Source organism: Syngnathus floridae, chromosome 10 (genome assembly GCF_059516105.1).
Source record: "Syngnathus floridae isolate MCC-2025c chromosome 10, RoL_Sflo_1.0, whole genome shotgun sequence".
Lineage (NCBI taxonomy): Eukaryota > Metazoa > Chordata > Actinopteri > Syngnathiformes > Syngnathidae > Syngnathus > Syngnathus floridae.
The window spans coordinates 14,365,424-14,388,927 of NC_142422.1; the positions used below are offsets into that span (position 1 = coordinate 14,365,424).

Sequence of the window (23,504 nt, forward strand, 5' to 3'; positions counted from 1 at the left end):
GTTGTAGAAAACCTCAAACCTCATTGATTTGTCGAATCGATTGCTATCGTTGCTGAAATCGGGCAGGCTGTCCACGTTGGTGACAAAAGATCCCAACAAGAAGCCTTCAAGTCATCACTACCACATTTGAAGAACTCAAAGCTCACAAGTCTTGTGCGTGAACTTTGGAGACGTGGGGGCTGCAGTCATATGGGCTCCCAACCACTGCATTTAGCGGGAGGAGGGGGGGGGTTATTTTCCAAAATTGAATCGAAGGGACCAAAAGTGAAGGTCGACTGCTGGTCAACAATAATCGGCACAAAATATGTTTTTTTTCTTTTGTGTGTAATCATTTGTCCGCTTGGAAAAAGTTCTTCACTTGTGGCATGGACGGTATGAACGTTTTTTTATTTTGAATGTTCAAAAACTGGTTTCAACCAACAATCAGCGAGTTTGTTGATTTCAAAATAGTCAACCCTTTCTTTATTCACCCATTGTCTTTCTGCCCTTTGTCCATCTTTCTTTGAAGGGACGGTAATAGAGAGCCCCACATAGGCACTTCTGTGATCGTACTGTATTTAAAAATGATGTCAGTACAACAATCCCCCCTGAAAAAAAACTCAACGGTATTTTGGAACGCACAGAGTTTTGGGCGGAGTCTGCTTGATTTGACACATCAGCCTGACTACGTCACAGAAGGAAGCGATCACAATTGCAAATCATTGTCCAAACTATCGCTTAGATTGAATGGAGAAATTGTGATCACTTCCTTCTGTGACATCATCAACCAAGACATGGAGGGCAAAGGCCAGATTCCTCATTAAAAGTGGGCGTTCTTAAAGCCATTCGTTGTTTCATTATTCCTCCAAAATGAAGGGATAAAATAGAAAATGCAATTATTTTTCATTTTCCTGTCAAAAAATACATAGTGTTCTCCTGAAAAATGAAGCACCTTGGCTTTGCTGCCCCTTTAAGTTTTTTCCAATTGCTGTGTGCTGCCGGCGCTAATGTACTTACCGTCTGAGTATCCGAGTGTGTGTTTGCTATTTAACATTGATGTTCTCTTCAATACATTTAACCGGTGATCCTTACCTTTGTGTAGTTCCAGGATGTTTTGAAAATGCATTTGATTAGTGATGGCCCAGGGTGTGAACATTTAGATTTTTTAACACAGAAATAGGTTTCAGTAACAGTCATACTTATGTTACCTGCAGATATAAATACACATTTTTTAATGTTAAAATTAACCAAAACGATAATTGAACCTAAATAAATACATTTTTTCAAACATTATTCAACCATCACAAATATAAATCTGCAATGTTTTTAAATCATGTTTACAAATGTAAAACTATCCATACAGTATTAAAAAAATGGGGGCTATTTAATAGAACAAAACTACTACGTTACAATATAAATATATACATATTTTATGTAGGACATATCAAACAAAACAATAAGCTCGGTGAAACACAACGATATAAACATCACTCTTGTGGGCTTTTGATTGCCCCCTTTGCTACTCAGCACTGGAGCCCGTTTTAATTTTAAAGCCATTGCGGTCCTTGTTTCATCATCCATGGCCTCTGTTCGTGTCGCCAACAGCTTCTACAAAGATGAACTCGATGTACATCAGGCACCACCCATTGTAGATCTTGGGATTACGCTGTAAAAGAAATATGCATATGGTGGGAAAAACACCACGACCTGTATAATAGTTTTTCCTTGATGCATCTCATGTCAGTCGCACATTTTGAACATGAAACAATCGCACAGGAACTAACAGAAAGTTTTTTTTTTTAATTTATTTACCAGTGCTATCAGAGCAGTCTTCCTGAGGGCTTTCTGCACGAGTCACACGAGCACGCATATTGAACGTCATTTGTGTAGAGCAGGGGTCACCAACACGCTGCCCGCGGGCACCAGGTCGCCCGTGACGACCGCATGAGTCGGCCGCAGGACTGTTCTAAAATTAGCTCAAATAGCGGCAGTTGTTAGTGAGCTGCATCTATTTATTTTACAGTCAAACCTCGGTTTTCGAACGTCCCGGTTCTCGAAATAATCGGAATTCGAACAAAAAAAAAAAAAATTGAGATTTCTTTGCTTCGGTTGTCGAACAAAATTCGGAGGTCGAACCTCGCGAGATGAGCCGGGAAGACCCGAGAAAACCCGACCGCGCAGCCAGGATGCCGACTGACTCCGTTGTCATTGTATTTTCATTACTTTGAGGATTGTATAAACCCCTAATCGTGCCTCCAAAGAACGCAAGGAGCAGTAAAGCCATCCAAAAACACAAAGACGCTCTTAAAGCAATGCGACAGTGAGCGCCCGGCCCGCTGCGGTTGCCCGATCGGACCAAATTAAGCTCCTTGCGCACTGAGGTCAACTTAAATTTTGGAAAGTAGATCAGGACTTTAAAAATATTTTCTAAATTTTAGCGACAGCTCTGTCACAATAATACGACCAGCGCGGTCCAGTTGCGCGGTCGGCGACGCGCTACTGTTGCGCTTTCGGTAATGTGCTGGGGTTGCTCGATCGGACCTGTTGGGTTTGCAGTTTCGTAGCAAACGTAAAGTGTCCACAGTACATAAAACAGAAAACGTCACGTCACTGCAATCCACACAAAATACGGCATAAGACACCGAACAAATAACACATTGACATAAATGACACTATAAGAGCACAAATAACTCAACTTGCTCTCATCATCCCAAAACATTTTCACTGAATGCTTCTTCAGTTTCCAAAAAACAACTTTTGAATTTGTTGATTCTAATCCAAGATACAGGTTTTGTTAATATGTCAGAAATCATGTTTTCTGATGGACAGTACACGATATCAATCTTTCCCTTCTTGGATAGCGGTGATGCTCAGTGTCTATATCAGTCTGGTTCTCGTGTTGCACTTCTGCCTCATTATGATGTGATACATCTGTATTCATCCATCTCTTGTTCACAATCATGTCACCATTATCTTCACTATGTGATGTCTCCTCACCAAACCTAGTTTCAGTGGTTCTACTCCTTATGTCTATGGTTTCCCAATCATAGTCGTCATCTGTTTGTATTTGACTGTCAACCCTGATGTTTTTGATGAATTTCACGAGCCTGTGTTTTGATACTTTTTCTGTCTGTGAGTTGCAGACCAGATATGCTATGCTATACTTCTACTATACCCAACAAATATCCCGTTCTCACCTCTAGCATCTAGTTTCTTATTATCATGCTTGTATATATAGCATTCTGATCCAAACACCCACATTTTGGAAAGATCTGGCATTCTTCTCGTTAGCATATAATATGGAATGTTTTTGGTCCGCAGCGCACCGCCGAACGCGCAACAGTAGCGCGTTGCCGACCACGCAACTGCACCGCAATGGTCGCATTATTGTGACAGAGCCGTTGCTAAAATTTAGAAAATATTTTTAACGTCCTGATGTACTTTCCAAAATTTAAGTGGACCTCAGTGCGCAGGGAGCTTAATTTGGTCCGATCGCTCAACTGCAACGCACCGCCGAACGCGCAACAGTAGCGCGTTGCCGACCACGCAACTGCACCGCGCTGGTCGCATTATTGTGACAGAGCCGTTGCTAAAATTTAGAAAATATTTTTAAAGTCCTGATGTACTTTCCAAAATTTATCTGGACCTCAGTGCGCAGGGAGCTTAATTTGGTCCGATCGCGCAACCGTAGCGCGCCGGCGCTCACTGTCGCATTGCTTTAGGAGCGTCTTTGTGTTTTAGGATGGCTTTACTGCTCCCACTTGCTTTCTTTGGAGGCATGATTAGGGGTTAGTACAATCCTCAAAGTAACGAAAATACAATAACCACGGAGTCAGTCGTCATCTGGGCAACGCGGTCGGGTTTTCTCGGTTCCTCCCGGCTCATCTCGCGAGGTTCGACCTCCAAATTTTGTTCAACAACCGAAGCAAAAAAATCTCGAATTTTTTGTTCGAATTCCGCTTATTTCGAGAACCGGGACGTTCGAAAACCGAGATTCGACTGTAAAATAAATAGATGCAGCTCACTGACAAGTGCCGCTATTTGAGCTAATTTTAGAACAGTCCTGCGGGCGACTCATGCGGTCCTCACCGGCGACCTGGTGCCCGCGGGCACCGTGTAGGTGACCCCTGATATAATGTGTTTAATTCAATCCCCCACATGGTCAGACAATCTACAAGGAGACGTATGGTTAAAATTAATAATGATTGTTTGAAATTCTGTACATTATTTATACAACTTACAGCTGGTTCAGAGTTTTAGATTTTGAAATATCAAAGAAAGTCTGCTTTATTGTCAATTTCTTCACGTCAAGACACACAAAGAGATCGAAATTGCGTTTCCAACTATCCCATGGTGACAAGATGTATGTAGGTAGATAGATAGACAGACAGACAGACAGACAGACAGACAGACAGACAGACAGACAGACAGACAGACAGACAGACAGACAGACAGACAGACAGACAGACAGACAGACAGACAGACAGACAGACAGACAGACAGACAGACAGACAGATAGATAGATAGATAGATAGATAGATAGATAGATAGATAGATAGATAGATAGATAGATAGATAGATAGATAGATAGATAGATAGATAGATAGGTTGGACGATTAATAGAGAACACTTTTCGTCCAATCGCCAAAGGGCACTGAAATGGGCGATAATATGTATATTTTCCGTATGTAGTATGCAATACCTGCATCTCACTGGTGTTCTTAACACGAGAACAGCGGCTGTTCTGATCTACGTCAACAGCGGTGTGCGTCAATTGACGCTCCATCGATGCGACACGTTACCGTCGCACATCACATGGTAACGTACGTCATGTTATCGCGATCCTCTTGTTCGAGCGCACGCCCCGATAACGTAATTGTTTGAGGATATTGTAGCAGAGTGACGAGTGTAATTGTATCATAGTTTATGGAGAAAAACAATTTAAAAGGGACATTCGACGTGCTGTCAAATCAGTCATATTTAAACTTGCGCAATGACGTCGGCATGCGGTCACGGAGGAAAACGTAAGTTTTGGGGTGAATTTTTAGCAGCATGGGCGATTATTAGAGGTATCAATGTTTTTTATTTATGTCATCGCTAACACACACTGGGCGATTATTAGAATATGAGGGATAATTAGAATAAATACGGTAAATAAATAAGAGCAACATGGTTGAAATGGAGCAATTGTGCATACAGCAGACAGTCAGAATATAGCGCAAAAGTACAGGGCAGCCAACGTGGCCCAAAAGGCCAGGACGTTATGCAGTGGAGGGGGGAGAGAGTTCGGGATCCTAACAGCCTAGAGTATGAAGCTGTCGGTGAGTCTGGTGGTGCGGGAGCGCAGGCTTCTGTACCTCTTCCCAGAGGGCAGTAGATTAAACAGTGTGAGTGGGGTGATTTACATCACTCACAATCAAGGTCGCCTTGTGTGTGAGATGGGAGGTGTACATGTCCTTCAGGGAGGGGAGTGAAGCACCAATAATCCTACCAGCTGTGTTCACTATGCGCTGCAGGACCGTCATGTTGTATTCAGTGCAGCTTCCACCCCACACAGCGATACAACTGGAGAGGACGCTCTCAATGGTGCCATGATAGAATGTGGTCGTGATGGCTGGCGGAGCACTTGCCCGCCTGAGTTTCCGCAGGAAGTACAGGCGGCGCTGAGCTTTCTTCGCCAGTGATGCAGTGTTGGTGGTCCAGGAGAGATCTTATTATTAATATGATCTTATTTGATGGATTTAATTTTGACGTCTATTTTAGGTTATACCATAGCCCTAATATCAGGTTGCCGGAATAACCACAGTTAACATGGATCAATGGTTGTTTAAAACAGAGCATAGCAACTTCTGAACAGTATTAATATTGAATATTAAATTTATAAATGTATACAACTTCCCATTCCTTTTCAAACAGGTAGGCTCTGCCTATTTTGTGCAGTGGATTTTTTTCTGTTTGTATCTGTTGTTTGTACAGTCATAGTTTGAATGACTTTCACCTTGCTTGTGCTTTTGAGTGTATTTGTTTTCATTTGTGTCACGGAACGGATGGAACAGGGCGACCAAGTGCAGCTTGGACCAGTGTTTATTGACGAAAACAAACTAACAGACTCGGTAAACTGACATAACTTACTAACAAAACCAACAACAGGACTGACCAACAAAGACATGAAACAAAAAGACATGAAGACATTAACAATGATCCGACCGGGAGTGAAGGGCAGACAGGACTTAAATACACGACAGGTAACAAGAGGCAGGTGAGTGTGATTAGTACATTGATTGTGAGTTGACACAGGAAGGGAGGGGCGAGTACACAGACGCGGACAGAAACCATGACAACCTACATATAAAACAACCGGGGACGGGTCATGACAATTTGATTGGTTATGTGTGGTTTGCTTGGTTGAAACGAATGAATTCAATCCAATTGAATTCAAACTTCAGATTGGTTTTGGGTTTAATATTTCATATTTGATGCATTTAATTTTGTTGCCTTTTTTAGGTCTATGTGTGGACCTAAAATAGACGTCTATTTTAGGTTATTCTATAGACCTAATAGAGACGTCTAAATTAAGTCTATGTGTAGACCTATTATAGACGTCTAAATTAGGTCTACAGATAAACTTAGTATAGATGTCTATTTTAGGTCTATATATAGACGTAATTTAGACGTCTATAAAATAAACTAAAATAACCTAATATAGACGTGTATTTCAGGTCTACAGACAAACATAATTTAGACGTCTATAAAATAACCTAAAATAGTCTATATCAGGTTACAGAAATAACCAATTCACATCTATGGATCAATATGCATGTTAAACACAAATCCAAACAACTTCTGTACAATATTTATACAACTTACAGCTGGTTCAGACATTAAAATTTCAAAATATGATCATATTCAATGTTTTTAATTTAGATGTCTAATATAGATCTATACCGTAACCAATTTTAGACGTCTAAATTAGGTCTTTACGAGACCAGACATCTAGTAGATGTCTATGGCTGACTCAGCTGAGTTTGACCAATTAGTTTTTAACCGCAACAGATGCCACAAGACACAATTGTTCTTCAGATGTTTTTTATTACCTCTGCAGGTTTTAACTTCATTTTGGATCTTAGCTTGCAAACTTAACCTCAGTTCTAACCTTCATTTATGATCTTGCAATCGACACGTGCATTAGCGACATGGGCTAGCTTGCTCGCTCGAGGTGACACCATTTCGACGAGGGTCAGCTTAGCACATCTCTTTGATTCCAACCAATCGCGCGCTCTCCCTCCACAACCTGCCGGCCGCCTCATCGTCCCGTCCCTCTGGCGCCGCCTCCTTCACGGCGCAGTCGCTGAACACAAAGCAATCAAAACAAAATGGCACTCGTGGGTTTGGCTTGGCTCCGATATGGCGGACAGAATGCATCTCGAAGATTGGGAGCAGGTAACCTTGACTTATTTGATGTACGAGGAGTTTTTTTTAGCAGTTTTTTTTTTGTAAGACACGACCCGTCATTCAGCCTATTTTGTTGCTTTGACGCATGAAATGAGTGCAGTATGGTGGCAGGGACTCAACTCGGTTTGCTACAGGTGGCAGTGATTCTTTAAAAAAAAAAAAAAAAGGCTTCATTGTGTTTTCCTGACCATTTGTGCCTGTCTATGGCGTTTCCCATCAGCTTTGAGCATGAAGCTAGCTAACAGCTGTGTGCTTGTTTGAAAAGCACTGTAATTCTCTGAGTAAACTTCTGCTGGGAGTGGTGAGAAAGGGACAAAGGCACATTAGTAACTTGAAAAATTACCGGCAGGACTCCATGTCGCCGCGTCAGCCGTTGTAAACCTGACCAAAGTTGTTCGGTTAACAATAACCTCGGTTTTCAAACGTCCCGGTTCTCGAACAAATCCGAATTCTAACGAAAGATTCGAGATTTTTTTGCTTCGGTTGTCGAACAAATTTCCGAGGTCGAGCCTCACGCGATGAGCCAAGAGGACCCGAGAAAACCCGGCCGCGCGGCCCGGATGCTGACTGACTCCGTTGTTATTGTATTTTCGTTACATTGAGGATTGTATTAACCCCTAATCATGCCTCCAAAGAAAGCCAGTGGGAGCAGTAAAGCCATCCGAAAGCACAAAGATGCTCTTAAAGCAATTTGACAGTGAACGCCCGGCGCGCTGCGGTTGCGCGATTGGACCAAATTAAGCTCCCTGCGCACTGAGGTCCACTTAAATTTTGGAAAGTACATCAGGACTTTAAAAGTATTTTCTAAATTTCAGCGACGGCTCTGTCACCATAATGCGACCAGTGTGGTGCAGTTGCGCGGTCGGCGGCACGCTACGGTTGCTCGGTCGGTGGTGCGCTGCAGTTGCGCGATCGGACAAAAATGCACAAATGAAAAAATGCTTAAAAAAGGTGTTTTTTTTGGTCTGGGAACGTATTAAATTTTTTCCCATTATTTATAATGGGAAAAATAGATTCGGAATTCGACCGATTCACTTCTCGAACCGCCTTCTGGAACGGATTATGGTCGAAAACCGAGGTTTGACTGTATAACGTGATGGGGAAAGCGGTACCGACTAATGTTCGGTCGTTACACCTTCAAACGTTGCTGGAGTCCATCATTGCCCTTTCTATGAAGAAATGTCTGTTATCCCTGCGATGTTGAACTAACAAAATTCGTGCCATAATTTTCGAAGTAGCCTAAGTTACAGTAACCGACAAAAGCACCACTTAGGACAGCAAAGGGGGTTATCCGAAAGTTAGGACAATTTATTTCAGATTTTTTGAAGTTAGGATGCTTCTGTAATACACGTTTTATTTTGAGATAGGATGCGCAAACCAATTTAGGAAGAGCTGTTCTGTAATATGCTTTTCCTAAATACAGTCCTAAAGTGCCGTTGCCACGGCAACTAGACAGCTAAAATAAAATTCTCAAGTTAGGACGTTTCTCTAATATGACCCCAGATCCACAATCTCAATCCCCTTACTGTGACTATTGCTATCCCAAACTACAGCCAAAGCGTTTTGACATTGCTGATGACGGATATTCACAAGCCCCTCGCCCCGTACCTGAAGTAGCTCCCTGACTGATCCTCGAGCCCCGGGGTGACGGCACAGTACAAACTGGTCTGGCTTCCTTGCCATGGCGTCTTCATGAGCAGCATCGCTGGCAGCCTCAGCAGCGCCCCCATCAGGGGGAACCGACCCTCCACGTGACGGCCCAGCTCGGTCCGAATGACACCGGGGTGCACGCAAAACGAACTCACTCCCGAACCTGAGCAGCAAACGCATAGCGTCACCCCAAGTCACAGCGTGCCAGCTAACGTGGCGCTAAGCCGTCAAGTCCGGTAGGCGTGCTTGAAACATTTTGATGTCACGTGTGCTATTTTTTAGCCTCTTAATGCCAATTGCCTGTTAGCTTCTGTTCAGGTTGAAGTGAAAATAAAAATGACATTTAAATTTGGACACAGCACAGAGAGGTGCCTTGTCAATAATTGTACCAAATTTGAATGTATTAAGAAACAAATCTCTGACGAGATAAAATGAGGCTCCAAAATCTTGAAGCATTTGTCCAGGAGTTGCTCCAACAGAAATGTTGTCGGAAAGGGCATCCATACTGCATTGGACAAATGCTGAGGTGGCAAAGCCAAAGTGGCGCACACCTGTTGGCTTGACTTTTCCCAGTTCAGCCGTGACATTTGCTGGCTGCTAGCTTCTGAAACCATTGCTCAGCACCCATTAGCTTCTGCTGGTTGCGCGGAGCTGACGACTTTGGCCTTCTTTGAGTTGCCAAACATTGATAGTATTCGGCAAGTGCGGAAAGCCATAAGAAAGTGCACGTGCATGACCTCTGAGACGGCGTGCTAGCTCTCTGCTAAATAGCACATTGGCAAGCTTGCTCTGCCGGTAGCTCTGCAGCGAACTGTACGGGCGAGAGCTGAAGAACAGATCGGAAAAGTCGATGTGACCTGAACACAAACATGCGGAACAAACATGGGCTCATACGGTAGCAAAGCGACTCAGGAAGCTAAGCGCTCAAAGATCGTACCTCCCCGGTGGGCGACGGATGACACGGTGACCACGCGGCTGGGGGCGGAGCTCTTCAGTTTCGGGAGAAGCAAATTGGTCAGAAGGAAGTGGGACAGATGATTGACAGCAAATTGAGTCTCAAAGCCGTCCTCTGTCAGCCATTTGGGACACATCATCACACCTGGACATGCGCACAGACAATGGGGTAGACGGACAGACTGCGGGGCAGACGTCCAGGTGTACAGACAATCAGCCAGACACCGTGAGCCAGGCGGCCGTACCGGCGTTGTTGACGAGAACGTCCAGTCTGTCCTCGCTATCCAGGAAGTCTTTAGCAAAGCTTCGGACGGAGTGGAGGGAGGCCAGGTCCACGTGTCGGATCACCACGTTGCCGTTGCCCGTGGACTTGCGGATGTCCTCGGCCGCCCGCTCGGCCCGAGAGAGGTCCCTGCATGCCATCACCATGCGGGCACCTACGGGGACCCGCATCACGGCATAATGCTAACAGCCCGAGTCTTCACTCGAGCGGCGCCGTAGCTGAAGCTTGCTCGGAACTCAAACTGTGCCGTATGAGACAAAGCAAAGAAGAGCCTAGGCGAAAGGACGGGGCAGCCATGAATCTAGGCGCCGCCGTATATGTCACCGGCACAGGGAGAGGAAGTAATCAATTTCACAAGGCTACAAGAGGAAGTCTTCATCTACATCACCGGTGTCAAACTCTAGGCCCGGGGGCCAGATACGGCCAGCCACATCATTTTATGTGGCCTGCGAAGACAAATTGTGCCTCAAATTCATGTGTCATTACTACAATTGTAAATTGTCTTCACTTTTAATAATATCTTTTTTAAAATATTTGACCAGTTTTTACTCGTCTGATTTGAAAATGAGTGATTTGTCAGTTTGTTTTGTAGCTTTTACGGTATATAATATGAAGTGCTCAAACATTTATTTGGGTTGACAGTCATAATGGCCCTCCAAAAGAAGCTATGACTCCAATGCGGCCCGCAAAAAAAATGAGTTTGACACCCCTGATCTACATTATCAGCTTACGCAGCTTTGCTGAGCCTCACAGCAACCTCTGACCTATGATGCTTTAAGAACATATATGTGTGTGTGTGTGTGTGTGTGTGTGTGTGCGTGTGCGTGTGCGTGTGCGTGTGCGTGTGTGTCCACCTTGCATCACCATGATGCGTCAAGTTCCCGCTAGCGGCTAGACCTTCGCAAGTTGTCCAGGCGACCCGCCTGCTCACCTCGCCTTGCCAACTCTCGGCACGTCTCCTTGCCAATGCCCGTGTTGGCGCCTGTCACCAGCACCGTCTTGCCATCCAGACGCTCACCACTGCGGCAAACGCCACCACCGATCCACTTGCGCATCGCCGCCATGCCTGGGCGCGCCGCACACACGCAGATTGTGAATAAGGAGATGAAGTAAGATTATCTGTAATGTAGAGGCAACGTGTGATCTTCTCACAGATGACCAGGACTGCTCCAAGTAGGGCGCCGCACCGGAGCAGCATGCCCCCCCGGGCCTCCGAAACCTCTGCGTCTGACCCAACACCGGGCCATGGCAGAACCAAGAAACCAGGCCCGGCTGTCATGACACTGTTCCGCTCCACAGAGTGTTCCTGTCAACAAAGTGTTCCAGTCCACACGTTCTGCTTTCCAGACTGGTCAGCTACACTACAGTGTTCTTGGCTCCACAGTATTCTGATCCACAAAGTGTTCCAATCAATAGAGTGTGACGGTATACAAAATGATCCGGAGCTCCACAGTATTCAGGTCCACACAGAGATTTCCAGTCCACAGGACGTTGTTGTCCACAAAGTGTAGGGGTCTACAAAGAGTTCAGGTCCCCGGAGTGTTCGGGCCGACACTGTGTTTAGGTCTATAGAATGTTCCGGTCCATAGAAGGTTCTACTTTTTACAGTTCTGGTGTGCAGGACATAAAACGGAGGGGGTGGGGCCAGATTAAATCGGATTGGAAAGGATTAAAAACCGCACATGCCGACGCTAAACACAACTTCCTGTTAAATAGGACAGCATGTGTGTACTCTCTACTGTACATAAATTATTTCATATACATATTCAAATTGCTCTTACTCTGTTGTTTACCTGGAGCATGTAAGGAATTTAATATTCAATAAAATAAGATAATGTCATGTCAGTCAGTTGAATGCCAAACTTTAATTGAGTGATTTCTTGTCAATTCGAATTTTGTTTTTATTTTTGGTCACACACACATACACAGTCATATGCGGGAATCGAACTCATGGTGTCGGCACACAAGACAGGCAAGTGTACCCCTGCCTTCACCATCAGCATCAAATTAATTTTTTTGGTCACACATGCACACCGTCATGCGGGAAGCGAATTCACGGTGTCAGCACACAACACAGGTGAGTGTACCCCCCACAGGTGTTAAACTCAAAGCCCGGGGGCCAGATACGGTCCGCCACATCATTTTATGTGGCCCGCGAAGACATATTTGCATCAAATTCGTGTCATTACTAAAATTGCAAATTGTCTTCCCTTTAAAAAAAAATATTTTTAAGATACAAGTTTTCACTCGTCTGATTTGAAAATTAATTATTTGTCAGTTTGTGTATACAGTGTTAGCAACAGGACTGTACATATACAGGACTGTCTCATAAAATTAGAATATTGTGATAAAGTTCTTTATTTTCTGTAATGCAATTAAAAAAACATAAATGTCATACATTCTGGATTCATAACAAATCAACTGAAATACTGCAAGCCTTTTATTATTGTAATATTGCTGATTATGGCATACAGCTTAAGAAAACTCAAATATCCTATCTCAAAATATTAGAATATCATGGAAAAGTATATACTAATAGGGTATTCAACTAATCACTTGAATCGTCTAATGAACTCGAAACACCTGCAAGGGTTTCCTGAGCCTTGAAAAACACTCAGCTTGGTTCAGTAAACTAAATCACAAGTATGGGAAAGACTGCTGATCTGACTGCTGTCCAGAGGACCATCATTGACACCCTCCATCAGGAGGGTAAGACACATAAAGAAATTCCTCAAAGAGCAAGCTGTTCACAGAGTGCAGTTTCAAAGCACATCCACAAAAAGTCTGTTGGAAGGGGGAAATGTGGCAAGAAACGCTGCACAACCAAGAGAGATGACCGCAGTCTTAACAGCATTGTGAAGAAGAGTCGCTTCCAGAATTTGGGGGAGCTTCAAAGACAGTGGACTGAAGCTGGAGTCCAGGTATCAAAAGCCACTGTTCACAGACGTGTCCGGGAAATGGGCTACAATAGCCGTATTCCCATGGTCAAGCCACTTCTGAACTCAAGACAACGGAAGAAGTGTCTGACTTGGGCTATGTAAAAGAAGCACTGGACAGTTGCAGAGTGGTCCAAAGTCCTCTTTTCAGACGAAAGCAAGTTTTGTATTTCATTTGGAAGTCAAGGCAACAGAGTCTGGAGAAAAGCTGGAGAGGAGCAAAATCCAAATTGCTTGAAATCCAGTGTGAAGTTTCCACAGTCAGCGATGGTTTGGGGAGCCATTTCAGCTGCTGGTGTTGGTCCACTGTGTTTCATCAAGTCCAGAGTAAATGCAGATTTTAGAGCACTACATGCTTCCGTCTGCTGAAAAGCTTTATGGAGATGATTTCATTCTCCAGCATGATCTGGCACCTGCCCCACAGTGCCAAAACCACCAGTAAATGATGTATTGACCATGGCATTACTGTCCTCGATTGGCCTGCCAATTCCCCTGACCTGAACCCCATAGAGAATTTGTGGCGTATTGTGAAGAAGCTAAAAGACACCAGACCCAACAATGCAAATGAGCTAAAGGCTATTGAAGCATCCTGGGCATCCATAACATCTCAGCAATGCCACAGGCTGATTGCCTCCATGCCACGCCGCATGGGTTGCAGTAATCCGTACAAAACGATTCCCAACTAAGTACTGAGTGCATTAATGGACATTTTCAAATGTTTGATTTTGTTTTGTTATAATTTTTTTTTTACTTGGTCTGAGGAAATATTCTAATATTTTGAGATAGGATATTTGAGTTTTCTTAAGCTGTATGCCATAATTAGCAATATTAAAATAATAAAAGGCTTGCAATATTTCAGTTGATTAGTAATGAATCCAGAATGTATGACATTTTTGTCATTTTGTTGTTACAGAAAACAAAGAACTTTATCACAATATTCTTATTTTCTGAGACAGTCCTGTATGTACAGTGAATAAAGAGCATGGCTCCCTGTGAATTCAAAGCAGCAGTCTTTCCTTGTAATAGGACCCAACACAACACATTGCGCTTCCATGTAGTGTTTGTACCTTTTTCATGATATTTATTTTGATACAGCAAAATGCAGGTCGGAACGGCAAATTCGTGCTACCACATAAAAAGCTGTCAATAACTTTTCATGATAGCCATGTTTCCATGAAACACCAAAAGTCTTGGAAGAAAGCCTGTTTTGGACCTGGTTGTAAAAAAGGAAGGCAGACCGTCAGGTGCTGAAAGCCTTTTTTTTCCCACATCAATTGTGAAAGGAAACTTTTACAACAGCCATCAAGTACCGTTGCTACTTGGCAGGGTTTCAGAGGCGATTGTGTCTATAAAATGCAAAATTTTGAGTTTTCTCACGGCTTATGGCCATACTACCCTGAGAGCGCCCGATCTCGGAAGCCAAGCAGGGTCGTGCCTGCTGCCTGGTTAGTACTTGGATGGGAGACCGCTTGTGAATACTAGGTGCTGTAAGCTTTTTTTTTTCTTTTGAGCACTTCATTAGTTTAAGCAAACTTTTTTTTACAACACCCATCACAAATGGCATTCGGAAACTAAAAGCCCAGTTTGAATTCCGACTATAAGTTTGAAACCTATATTGTGTGGCGACATCGATAGCATTCTAGTTCACGTTTTTACCGCTAGAGGACAGACTATGTACAGTGAATATAAATCATGGCTCCCTGTGAACTCAAAGCAGCAGTCTTTACTTGTAAAATAACCCAACACAACACATTGCGCTTCCATGTAGTGTTTTTACCTTTTTCATGACATTTATTTTGATACAGCAAAATACAGGTCGCAACGGCAAATTTGTGCTACCACATAAAAAGCTGTCAATAACTTTTCATGATCGCCATGTGTCCATGAAACACCAAAAGTCTTGGAAGAAAGCCTGTTTTGGACCTGGTTGTGTGTGACATGGATTGGAGACGTTCAGGGAATACCAGATGCTGAAAGCCTTTTTTTCCCACGCCAATTGTGAAAGGAAACTTTTACAACAGCCATCAAGTACTGCTTGGCATGTTCAGGGGCGATTGTGTCTATAAAATGCAACATTTTGAACCCTCCCACAGCTCTGGCCATACTACCCTGAGAACGCCTGATCTTGCCCGATCTCTGAAGCTAAGCAGTGTTGGGAGTGGTTAGTACTTGAAGGGGAGACCGCTTGGGAATACCAGGTGCTGTAAGCTTTTTTTTTTTTTATATCTCGGCCTTTGTTATTCTGCACGAATAATGTAAATTTCTACTCCCTCCTGTAGGTGGACTTACTGTGCTTTCTTTTTAAGTTTTTCTTTAACTGTTTTCTCCGCATGAATCGCATGAGTTATGAACTCCTCTAGAGAAGCGATGGGGAGTGAGACCATATTTTGTTCAATCCAGGCCTTTATTTGTGGTCGCAGGCCATTAAGCATTGCTTGTTTGAATCTTTGATTAAAGGGGCCTCTGGGGTCCCCGTCTTCAGCAATGCCACTAAATCGGATACAGTCTAGGTCTGTATTCTTGCACAGACTCATTTGTGAGTTGTGTAGTTTGGCTAATTACTGCATAATTTGGGTGTTTGATGAACACTCGCCACATGTTCCCAAAAACAGAATTTGGAGGGTTCATACTGTGTATAGCCTCATTTACAGGCATGATGATGTCATGATTTTCCCCTGTATATGGACGTCACTGCCCTTTGCATTCGTGCCATTTTAGTCCGGTTACATGCATGAGAGTTTGGAGCATTTCTGGCCCATTTACGTAAATGATAACTTTGTTGTAGGTCAATTATGCCTTGGATACACCCTTCTATGTCATCTACAGGTTTTGGGATGTACTCCAGGACTCTAATCATTTGTTCCTTCGTCCACTGTGTACCAAAACGTAATGTGGCTGGTGGTCTTTTCCGGCACGTGGATTTGTGACCTGAATGAGTCCAAGTACCTCGCTTGGATCAGCTACTTCTGGATTTTCCACAAGCACTGGTGATGCTCCCATTACTTTTTTCCATGACAACCCGGGTCCTTGGCCCCTAAGCGTCATTCTATGTGCATTTATACCGGACGCCACAGATTGTTCAGGGTCAGCATTATCATAATTTGGCGGTGGTAGTGTTGGATAAAGTTGTTCTTGTCTAGGTGTGAGTGTTACATTGTCGTCTTGCAAAGGCTGTTTCTCTTTTTATGCAATGTTTGAGTTTTGCCCAATACTCAGCCCCTGTAATATTTGCTTGTGTTTGACTCTGCTGCAGTGAAGGTGGGCGGAGCCTCCTTCCCTCCTGGTGGTCTCAATGGAGGAAAAGTATGCGGAGCCCTCTCCCGTCCAATTGGAACACGACGCCCCCTCCCCGCGTCCGAGTCCCGCTGCCGCCGTCACTCCCCCACTGGGCGTCATCAGTGAGGGGACGGGTGAGGGGGCGGGCAGCAAAGGAGCGGTGCCGCTGATCGACGCGGCGGCAGCAGAGAAGGCGTGTCGGGAAGTCCTGCACAAGCTCAAGCCTAGACACACCGACCCCGCCTGCGACGGGGACAGGTCGACCGGGTCAGACAGGGACCAGGACGGGGACGAGGACGAGGACGGGCGGGTGGAGGGTGGCCGGCGGCGGCGGCCCAACCCGTCCAAGCAGTCGTGGCTCCTGCGCCTGTTTGACTCCAAACTCTTTGACGTGTCCATGGCCATCTCTTACCTGCATAACTCCAAGGAGCCCGGCGTGCAGGCCTATATCGGCAACTGACTCTTCAGCTTTCCGCACGACGACGTCGACTTCTTCCTGCCGCAGCTCCTCAACGTGTACGTGCACATGGATGAGCACGTCGGCGACGCCATCAAGCCTTGCGTGGTGGGTGCGGGCGCGCACGTGGCAAACACACACGCGCACAACCTATGCACACACATGCAGTCGATGCAAACACGCACAGGACAGTTGGGTTGGATTTTATATTTGCGTGAAGTTGTGGGGGAAGCTTTGCCAAATGCCGACATATGGCATCAGGAACCAGCAGTGTTTTCTTGGCTGCCAAAGGTGTGTGTGTGTGTGCGTGTGTGTGTGTGTGTCTGTGTGTGTGTGTGTCTGTCTGTGTGTGTGTGTGTGTGTGTGTGTGTGTGTGTGTGTGTGTGTGTGTGTGTGTGTCTCTCTGTGTCTATCTGTCCCTCCCTCAGGTGCATCGCTGCAGGCAGAACATCTCCTTCAGCCTGCAGTGCGCATGGCTACTGGCGGCGTACTCGTCCGATATGCACATCTCAACGAAGCGCCACTCGCGAGGTGCCAAGTTGCGCAAGCTCATCCTGTCTGACCAGCTCAAGCCGGCCGCCAGCCGGGCCCGCCGAGACCCCCTGACGCTGGCGCCCTTCTGTGCCCACCAAGATAGGCCTGTCGCCCTCCAAACGCACACACCAGCGGTCCAAGTCGGATGCCGTCGTGGCAGTCAGCCTCAGTGGCGACCTCGAGGACAGCCAGCAACCCCAAAGTGGAGAGCAGCCATGACGAGGTATGCGGGCACCCTTAATTGATTGAGAAAAGGCCGCCAATTAGCTGGCTTGGGCAAGTCCCACCTGCTGCTGCGTCAAACCGCAATGGGGCCAAACCTAACGCCCGCCGCCTTGTGTTGTTTTGGCCCACGGGCCGGCAGCGCGACTTCATCAAGTCTTTGATCGCCATCGGTAAGCGTTTGGCCACGCTGCCCACCAAAGAGCAGAAGACGCAGTGGCTCATCTCGGAGCTATCACTGCTCAACCACAAGCTGCCCGCCCGCGTCTGGCCGCCCACCGCTGCCTTCGAGCACCACGTGGTGCGCGTGCCGCATATGCAGGCCATCGTGCTCAACTCCAAGGACTAGGTGATGCCCGCCTTCTCTTTGCATGTATCGCCTCTTGATCTTTGACGTCGGAGCACGAGCGTGGTGGCGGCAAAGTCACTTGGCAGATGTGGAACTGTTTGTTGCCGCTCCAAGTTCACACAAAATAAAACAACGCCATCGCTGTCCCGGGCTTAGTTTAGCATATAGAAAGCAGCACTGAGTTTTAGAGAGTTTTAGGCTACAAATTCTAGTTATTGATCTGACTCCAAATTACCACCAACACTTAACTGTTTTAGCACATAATTGCGCACCTAACAATTTTGCGAGTTCGTTCTGTCAAAGAGAAGACCAGTTGATCAATCAGACCGAATTCACCAATTGTTTATTCCTGACAAAGCAAGCTAATACAGGCGCCTGGGTCCCAGGTCCCTCACACCAAAACTCGTGTGTTGTTGTGACCATCAAAAACAACACATTCTTCCAGGTTGCCCAGTTATAAAGAAACACAATATGAATATTCAAACATGCAAAACATTGTGTGATGATTGGTCGATGGCCATCTCCTCCCCGTCTGGGTGTTATCGCTGAGTGCAGCTGTCCGGCCTCAGCTGTCTGGCGGTTGGGTTTTCCCCGCGAAGCCCGACCACCAGCACGGGGTGTGATTCTCGTTTCTCACCGACCTTGAGATGTTCTCGTCAGGTGCCCTCCCTGTTCTTGCCGGGCCGATGATAAATCCTGTTGCACAACACTTCGAAGAAAACAACTTCGTGCAGTTGCCTGCACAATTCCTTACCACCCACCATGCGACCACACAAGCACAGCCATTACTGGAAATTATATTGATGTGATTATATATAAGTCTAACGCAGCCTCAATAAAATATGTTTGCAAACTGCCGAAAGCACATTTCCCTTTAAGAGTGACTGACGAACGTTAACTAACTAACTAACTAACTGGTAGGGAGGTAGGTCGGTAGGTAGATAGATAGGTACATATGTTATTGATCCCGGGGGGAATTTCAGTTGCCAGCAGTTAAGTATATAAATAACAGATATACAATATAAAATCGGAAGCTACTGAAGCTACTCCTCCACCCAGTGACGGTGCTGTAGAGTAGGTGGACATGGTTGTCTTTGATGGACAGCAGCCTGGCCAACACCTGCTGTTCTGCTACAGATGCCAGATCAGGCAGCTCTGTGCCCACAACAGAACCTGACTAGTTTGTCCAGGCATGAGGCATCTCTCTTCTTGATGCTGCCCCCCAGGGCGCCACTGCAAAGAAGAGGGCGCTCACCAAACAGAACGATAAAACATCCGCAGCATCACATTGCAGACATTGAAGGACGCCAACCTCCTGAGGAAGTACATTGTCCTTTCTTACAAAAAGTGTCCACATGCGCAGAGCAGTCGAATTTGTCGTCCACCAACACTCCAAGATCCTTAAAGGTCTGCACACAGTCTCTATTGATAGTCACTGGCTCAGGATGAGGACTGGGCCTCCTGAAGTCCACCACCATTTCCCTAGACCTAGCGGTGCTTGTAGTTGGAGCCACACCAACCGACGAACCACTGAACCAGGCCCCTGTAGTCCTCCTCCTGTCCATTTCTAATACAGCCAAGCAGTGTCATCCCCAAACTTATGCACATGGCAGAATTCAGTTGTATGGAAGTCAGAGGTGTACATGGTGAATTGGAGTCATGGAGACAGATCATACAATAATCTTATTGAGCGTTTCATATATTCATGTTTCATATATATATATGTATATATATATATGTGGTCGTCGCGAAGGAGCCCTGTCCGCTTGCCTGCATGACTGTGCCGCCACCTGATGGCCAAGGCGGGCACGCCGGAAGGAGTGGCACAAGGAATGAGAGGGAGCATTCGGTCGTAATGCACAAAATGCCAAAGTCTTTTTGATCCCACAGGCACCTTACCTTATCTATGTGGAGGTTCTGGAGGTGGACAACTTTGAGACGTCCAAGGTGCCGGCTCGAATCCCGGAGAACCGTATCAGGAGCACACGCTCAGTGGAGCACCTGCCCGACTGCGGCATGAGCGCCGAGCAACGCGCCGGAAGCTTCTCCACCGTCCCCAACTACAACAACGATGATGAGGCCTGGTCGGTGGACGACATCGGCGAGCTGCATGTCGAGGTTCGTGTCCGGCCGGGCGCTCTCGGACCCAAGTTGTCGGCCGCATGACTGCTCTTTTCCAGCAGCTTCCAGAGGTTCACACCAGCTGCGACAACATCAGTCAGTTTTCCGTGGACAGCGTAGGCAGTCTTGACAGCAAAGAACCAGTCTTCATCGCCGCGGGGGACATCAGGTTCGTCCCCTGACGCTCAGTTAAGCGGCTGTCTGCATTTGGACGTATCCGTCGGGAGCGCTTTGAGGTTGCCGATCCCGCGTTGCAGGGTTCCAGATGACAGCGCATCCGTCAAAGTGATTGGTCTTGCCTTTGAACTGTTGAGTGTCTTGTTCAAAGGCATTTTTACTCTTACTCGGACGGGTCAGATTCCAGATTTTTGCTCAAGACCGCCGGCCCGGTACTGCTGTCAGAAAGAGACAATGCGGCTGCTGCGCTGGCTTCCAAGTGTCGCCTGAAATGCCACGTGCCTTGCATAAATTTGCTTAGCTTTCCAACACAACAGAGTAGAAAGTGGTCTAGTTGCAAAGGCCACGAAAACAAGACGGTGGTCTTTTGTTTTGTCTTGTACAAATACCGTCTCGATCTGTCTTGGTCTCGAATATCTTGTTCCCGCTCGACGCTGTCTTGACTCTAGCACCTCATTCAGCGTGTCAGTCAAGACTCGCGGGCGTGGCCGTCGAGTCGTTGCCGTTTCCGCCAACACATTGGAACGTGCGTGTGCAGGCGTCGGCTGTCGGAGCAGCTGGTGCAGACCCCCACCGCTTTCAAGCGCGACCCCGAGGACTCGTCGGCCGTGGCTCTCAAAGAACCGTGGGAGGAGAAAGTCTGGTAGGCGTCCCTCGCTTTAGCCAACTCCCACCGCGCATCCCATAATCGTGACTGCATTGTTCAGGAGGATCCGCGAAGGCTCCCCATACGGGCACATGCCCACCTGGTGCCTGCTATCCGTCATCGTCAAGTGCGGTGATGACCTCCGTCAGGAGTTGCTGGCCTTCCAGGTGCTGCGGCAGCTGAAGGTAAGTCGCCGCCGTGCCCGGGACCTCCCCCTTTCTCTCCCTCCCTAAGCCGATGTGTTTGTCAGACTATTTGGGAGACGGAGCAGGTGCCGCTGTGGATCAAGCCCTACAAGATCCTGGTTCTGTCGTCGGACAGCGGCATGATTGAGCCGGTGGTCAACGCAGTGTCGCTGCATCAGGTCAAAAAGCACAGCCAGCTGTCTCTGCTGGACTACTTCCTGCAGGAGCACGGTGCACCCACCACCGAAGCCTTCCTGACAGCGCAGAGGAACTTTGTGCAAAGCTGTGCTGGCTACAGCCTCATCTGCTACCTGCTGCAGGTCAAGGACAGGTCAGCGCAAAGCTAAAGTTTGGGCCCGTTTTTAATTCATCCCACAATTCGCCTACTATAAAACCAGAGACTATTCTATTCTGTTGATTCTGTTGCCCAGTCATGCCCGACCCTGTGATTTATAGTCACATCTAACATATAAATAAATAAATATATAAAAATTCCCCCCAAGCTCAACTGAGGGCGCTACTTAGAGTGAGCCTGAAAAGTGAATTTTGTCCCCTCAGGCACAATGGCAACATCCTGCTGGACGCATGCGGCCATATCATCCACATCGACTTCGGCTTCATCCTGTCCAGCTTGCCTAAGAACCTCGGCTTCGAGACGTCCGCTTTCAAACTCACCGCCGAGTTTGTTGAGGTCTTGCCTTGTTCTATCCATCGACCGCAAGGCTCGCCGAAGCCCCCACCCTCATCGCGTCTGTGTGCGCATGTCAGGTGATGGGCGGTCCCGACGGCGACATGTTCAATTACTCCAAGATGTTGATGCTCCAGGGCCTGATCGCCGCCCGCAAGCACATGGAGCGTGTGCTGCAAATTGTGGAGATCATGCAACAAGGTCAGCAGCGCGTGCCAAGAACATGCTAAGATGGGGCGCAAGGCCGTGAGCTGACGGCAGGCGTGCGTTTGGCGTGCCACAGGTTCGCAGCTACCCTGCTTCCACGGCTCGAGCACCATGCGAGGCCTGAAGGAGCGCTTTCACATGAGCCTGACCGAGGAGCAGCTGCAACTTCTAGTTGAACAAATGGTGGCTCCATGCGCTCGCTCACCACCAAACTTTACGACGGCTTCCAGTACATCACCAACGGCATCATGTGACCACTGGAGCGCAACCGCCATGATGACGATTGCATTCTCAGTTCTTTTGGGTCACTGGTGTCTTGGTCATCCTTCTGTGGAGAAAAGTTGGTGTGACATTCCTGACATGTTTTGCTCCATTTAGTTCTTTTTGTTGGGTGTGACGGAAACACCCTGACCTGTCAGCATTGCCACTCCTAACAAGGCCCCGTCCACATTGTACAGCGTCGCTTGGAAGTGTGATTTATTTGACAGTGTACTGCTTCATGGACGCACCGAAATAAAAGTGTGACAAAGTTTCACTGTAAACTCTTTCTGCTCCTGAAACAAGAGGCTGGTCATTAAGCAAAACATTTTTAAGCTCGACTCTTCCTCGGCTGGAAAACGAAAGAAAGAAAGAAAGAAAGAAAGAAAGAAAGAAAGAAAGAAAGAAAGAAAGAAAGAAAGAAAGACAGAAAGAAAGACAGAAAGAAAGAAAGAAAGAAAGAAAGAAAGAAAGAAAGAAAGAAAGAAAGAAAGAAAGAAAGAAAGAAAGAAACTAAAGCTGCCAAAGAGCCCCCTGCAAGTGCACAGGTAGGTGAACTAAATACCAAGGAACCGACAAAGATTACGCCAAAATACTTTAAAGTGCTCAGGTTAGCTCGCTGAAATGACATTTGAAGTAGAAAGGAATCAGGTGCGTGCGGGCTAACGCTAGGTTAGCCAACGTGCGCCGTTCCTAAGAAAAACCTCGAGCTGACGCTATAGAACTCGATGGCCGGGAGCTTCCAAGCCAGCAGGAGTTGCAGCGCGCTTGCTTGTGGGCAACAGCGGAACCAAATCGAGCAAGTTGGCTGAGAGTTCTTCTTGGAGTTCAGAATTGATGTCTCCATCTCCTCCACTCAGCCAATAAGATGTTCGGGGGTTCCTGTACAGTTTGCCGTCGGTGTAAAGTTTGTCAATGAACAGTCGAGCGGTATTTTTGACTTTCCCTGCCTCGGCCAGGATCGGGTGAAGCAGCCTCCGTCTATTCATGATCTCCGGAGGGAAATGATCGCTGATGGAGTAGTTAGAGCCTTTTAGCTCTCTGCCCCTCGACATGACGGCAGAATTCATCTTTGAGTCAACGACTTTAGCCACAATGGGACGGGGCCTCTGTTGGTCGGTTCTGGTCCT

The 23,504-nt window shown here is 46.5% G+C and overlaps 1 protein-coding gene, 1 long non-coding RNA gene and 1 pseudogene across 3 annotated transcripts; 1 reads left to right on the forward strand and 2 right to left on the reverse strand.

The window, feature by feature from the left end:
- Positions 1-1,385: 1,385 nt before the first annotated feature.
- Positions 1,386-5,087, reverse strand: LOC148392664 (uncharacterized). Its single transcript, XR_015860811.1, has 2 exons — positions 4,682-5,087; positions 1,386-1,645 (listed from the first exon to the last, which is right to left on the reverse strand). It is a non-coding gene; the product is annotated as an uncharacterized LOC148392664 (long non-coding RNA).
- LOC148392665 (phosphatidylinositol 4-kinase beta-like) lies at positions 4,373-22,370 on the forward strand (annotated as a pseudogene). The gene is made up of 14 exons (XR_015860810.1): positions 4,373-5,003; positions 15,348-15,452; positions 16,081-16,241; positions 16,508-17,095; positions 17,416-17,744; positions 17,886-18,092; positions 19,983-20,210; positions 20,276-20,382; positions 20,929-21,033; positions 21,098-21,221; positions 21,287-21,552; positions 21,780-21,912; positions 21,990-22,110; positions 22,193-22,370. The product of XR_015860810.1 is annotated as a phosphatidylinositol 4-kinase beta-like (transcript).
- On the reverse strand, positions 6,046-11,964 carry crdhl (cone RDH-like). Its single transcript, XM_088386848.1, has 7 exons — positions 11,471-11,964; positions 11,250-11,384; positions 10,281-10,472; positions 10,019-10,180; positions 9,819-9,938; positions 9,040-9,244; positions 6,046-7,327 (listed from the first exon to the last, which is right to left on the reverse strand). The coding sequence occupies exons 1-7, from the start codon at positions 11,595-11,597 to the stop codon at positions 7,222-7,224; spliced, it is 1,047 nt and encodes a 348-aa protein (XP_088242974.1). The 5' UTR covers positions 11,598-11,964; the 3' UTR covers positions 6,046-7,221.
- Positions 22,371-23,504: the final 1,134 nt, after the last annotated feature.

What these genes read in the sequence shown, in the direction of transcription:
- crdhl (XM_088386848.1), bottom strand. Translation starts at nt 11,597, where the DNA reads ATGACAGCCGGGCCTGGTTTCTTGGTTCTGCCATGGCCCGGTGTTGGG. An exon ending in CCGAGAGTTGGCAAGGCGAG is followed by an intron (nt 10,473 to 11,249) that starts GTGAGCAGGCGG and finishes GGGTCCCCGTAG; the next exon opens with GTGCCCGCATGGTGATGGCA. An exon ending in CGTTCTCGTCAACAACGCCG is followed by an intron (nt 10,181 to 10,280) that starts GTACGGCCGCCT and finishes GCGCATGTCCAG; the next exon opens with GTGTGATGATGTGTCCCAAA.